General features: G+C 34.8%; 1 protein-coding gene across 1 annotated transcript in view; it reads left to right on the top strand.

Annotated features, from left to right (window-relative positions):
* The window catches only part of LOC106536664 (N-lysine methyltransferase SETD8-A), a gene marked incomplete at both ends in the record, with an annotated part of 10,230 nt that extends 7,716 nt beyond the window's left edge, over nt 1-2,514 (top strand). Inside the window, 1 exon segment of the mRNA XM_014033985.1 lies at nt 2,425-2,514. Coding sequence (XP_013889439.1) covers nt 2,425-2,514 — 90 coding nt within the window.
* Between the last annotated feature and the right edge of the window lie 547 nt (nt 2,515-3,061).

Here is a 3,061-nt window from a genome sequence, read left to right as displayed (position 1 = left end):
TTTTTTTTGTGTTGAGGTTTCAAAGCAATGATAATGAGATAGACAACACTTTCTACCTGATTGATTTAGGGAAAATGTTACAGCAGACCATTCATGTGATTTGGCTCTATAAAGGCTTGCAATGTTAGATATCAACATGTTGGGCTTGTTGCTAAAATCCTTCTTGATATTCTCAACACTCAATTTGAAATCTTAATACTGAAAAATACCCAAGCCAGTACAAATTAGCATGTGCTCAAGTATGTAAAATCCTGTTATCTTTAAAAGTTTAAAAAAGTAATGGGGATTCTTTTTTTTCCCAATTACAGGTCGCAGACAGTTCAAGAGAAAGATGTGGGAGAAAGAAGAAATTGCAGCTGTAGAGAAACATATGATGTCCTTCATAACCACCTGTTGTGTTCCAAGAAAAAGTGACTGTGATAAGTGCCTTCAAAAAGAAAAAACAGCACTTAAAAACAGAAATTGGCTGGCCATAAAATTCTACATCAAGAATCGGATTACATCTCTTAAAAACAAAGTTTAATATGCCATTCAACTGTCAGTTGTTGTTTCGGACAAGTTTTTTATTTTTTTTCCCCCAACTTTTCTAAGTTTTGAAAACAAACAATTTCAACTAACAACAGTTTTGTAAAATGTTGAAACTAGTGTTTTAGTTTAAAAAAGGAGTGCAAGTGGGGGGTTTGATGCTTTTGTTCTTTTCTGATCTGCTCCAAATATTTATTTTCCTTTTTTTTATAGAACCATTTTGTTTTTCAATGAAACCTTTTTTTTTAATCATTTTTTGTCAAGTTTGTGAGCTTTGATCACTTCAAAAGCAGGATTTTAAGTTTAGACTCAAGTTTGAGAAATTTTGGAGGATTTTAAGTTAAGAAAATAAACGTTTTTTGTTAGATACATATGCCTTGGTTCTTAATTTCATATAGATGTAAAAAATGTTCTATTTCTAATAAGGATTTAAAAGAATGCCTTTTATCTGCTTGCATTTATTTATTCACCCTAAAGCAGTCATTCCCAAAGTTTGGGTCGGGACCCATAGTGGTGTCCTGAAACATCAAGGTGGAGTCCTGAAAATATTCTGAATTAATTACACACAAAAAGACAACACTTTTTTGCCTTTGTTGTTACAAAAGAATAACAGTGTACTTAAAATGGACAAAAATAGTAAAATAAATGTTACTATGCTCTTGTTTAATTGACGTGAAAACAATGTTTATCAAGTGACAATAGCTGGGGTCACAGGTCCCTACTGCTGATATTTTATGGCTCAAAAGCTGAAAAGTTTGGGAACCACTGCTCTAAAGTACTTTGGGCTCTGTAAGCTTGTTAAACCTGAAAGTGTGTTAGTGGTCCTGTCAAAGATAGGAAAACTGGTTTGTGTGCTTGCTTAGTCCCCAGTAAGTACTAAAGGTCAGAAAAGTCCCCAAAAAGCTTGTTGTAGTCNGTCTAAAGAGAAGGTATAGTTTTTATGACAGAATTACAACTGACACACTGTATTTTCATCAAGGTTGATCATGTTTTGTTGTGTTGACTGTTATTTTTGTATCATTCAGATCTAAATGTATAATGTTATATGCTGGATGCTAAGCACACTCTGGTTTAACTTACTTTGTGGGCCTCTGCTACTAATTTGAGCTAAACACACTTTCAGGTCTGTGGTAAGATGTGGGGACCCCGGTGGATGGCCTCCTCTGATCCCACTTGTAGTGTTTTGTGTGACTTTTCAAAAAACTTCATGCTATTATTACCTTGCCTGAAGAGTGGCTAATGTTGTTAGCATGCACTGCACTTGATATCTTACTTTTGAAGATAGTTGCAGGCCATTTTGATGGTTTTAATCTTCAATAAATCCTAACATTTTATAATTGTCAAATCTCACTGTATCGACCTTGGTACTTTACATAATGCGCTTTTTGAATGCAATCACAGTTATGGGTCTAGTTCCAGGAAAATGTAAAGAAGCTTTTATCTTTGAACCNCGCTACTAATTTGAGCTAAACACACTTTCAGGTCTGTGGTAAGATGTGGGGACCCCGGTGGATGGCCTCCTCTGATCCCACTTGAAGTGTTTTGTGTGACTTTTCAAAAAACTTCATGCTATTATTACCTTGCCTGAAGAGTGGCTAATGTTGTTAGCATGCACTGCACATGATAATTTACTTTTGAATGTAGTTGCAGGCCATTTTGATGGTTTTAATCTTCAATAAATCCTAACATTTTATAATTGTCAAATCTCACTGTATCGACCTTGGTACTTTACATATTGCGCTTTTTGAATGCAATCACAGTTATGGGTCTAGTTCCAGGAAAATGTAAAGAAGATTTTATCTTTGAACCTTGTTTTGCTTGTGTTAATGGATTTGTTGAAAACCTGTGATAAGATGTTTTCATAAGTCAGATTTTACAACTCCTCTTTATTATTTATAGGTTGACAAACCATTAACTGAACCCACTGAGGCAGCGGAGTCTGACGAAACAGATCATTTTCCATCAAAGTCTACTTTGTCTAAAAAGAAGGTACAGTTCTTATGACAGAATTACAACTGTAACATACTGTATTTTAATCTATCTTCATGCCCATTTTGTTTCATCGAGTGTTACTTTTCAAATAATATCTTAAGCAATGTTTTATGTTTGGTGCCAATCACACTTACTTTCTGGGCCTCAGCTACCATTTTAGGTTAAGCACATTTTCAGATCTGTGGTAAACTGTGGGGACCATGATGGATGGTCCTCTCTGACCCCAATATTTTGTGTGACTTTTCCAATCACTTTAATTGATTATTAACTTGACTGAAGATCGCCTAATTCCCCCTCACCTTACAAAAACCTTGCCCTCACATACTCATTTTTTGTCTCCTCCTCCTCTCATATATTTCTTACAAATAGTGTATGTGCACATTCATCTGTTTTCACTTAAACATTAGCTTCGAGAAACATTATGGCTTTCTCTATGCCAATGCTTCACAGATGGCATAAGATGTTTTTCTGATCCGTAACATTTTTTTCTTTTCTAGAGGATAAGTAGAAAGTCAGCATCTCTTGACTTAAAAGAAGACAGAGT

The sequence above is a fragment of the Austrofundulus limnaeus genome, unplaced genomic scaffold (genome assembly GCF_001266775.1).
Source record: "Austrofundulus limnaeus strain Quisiro unplaced genomic scaffold, Austrofundulus_limnaeus-1.0 Scaffold1922, whole genome shotgun sequence".
In the NCBI taxonomy this organism is placed as follows: domain Eukaryota; kingdom Metazoa; phylum Chordata; class Actinopteri; order Cyprinodontiformes; family Rivulidae; genus Austrofundulus; species Austrofundulus limnaeus.
This window is presented reverse-complemented; position numbering and strand designations above follow the sequence as displayed.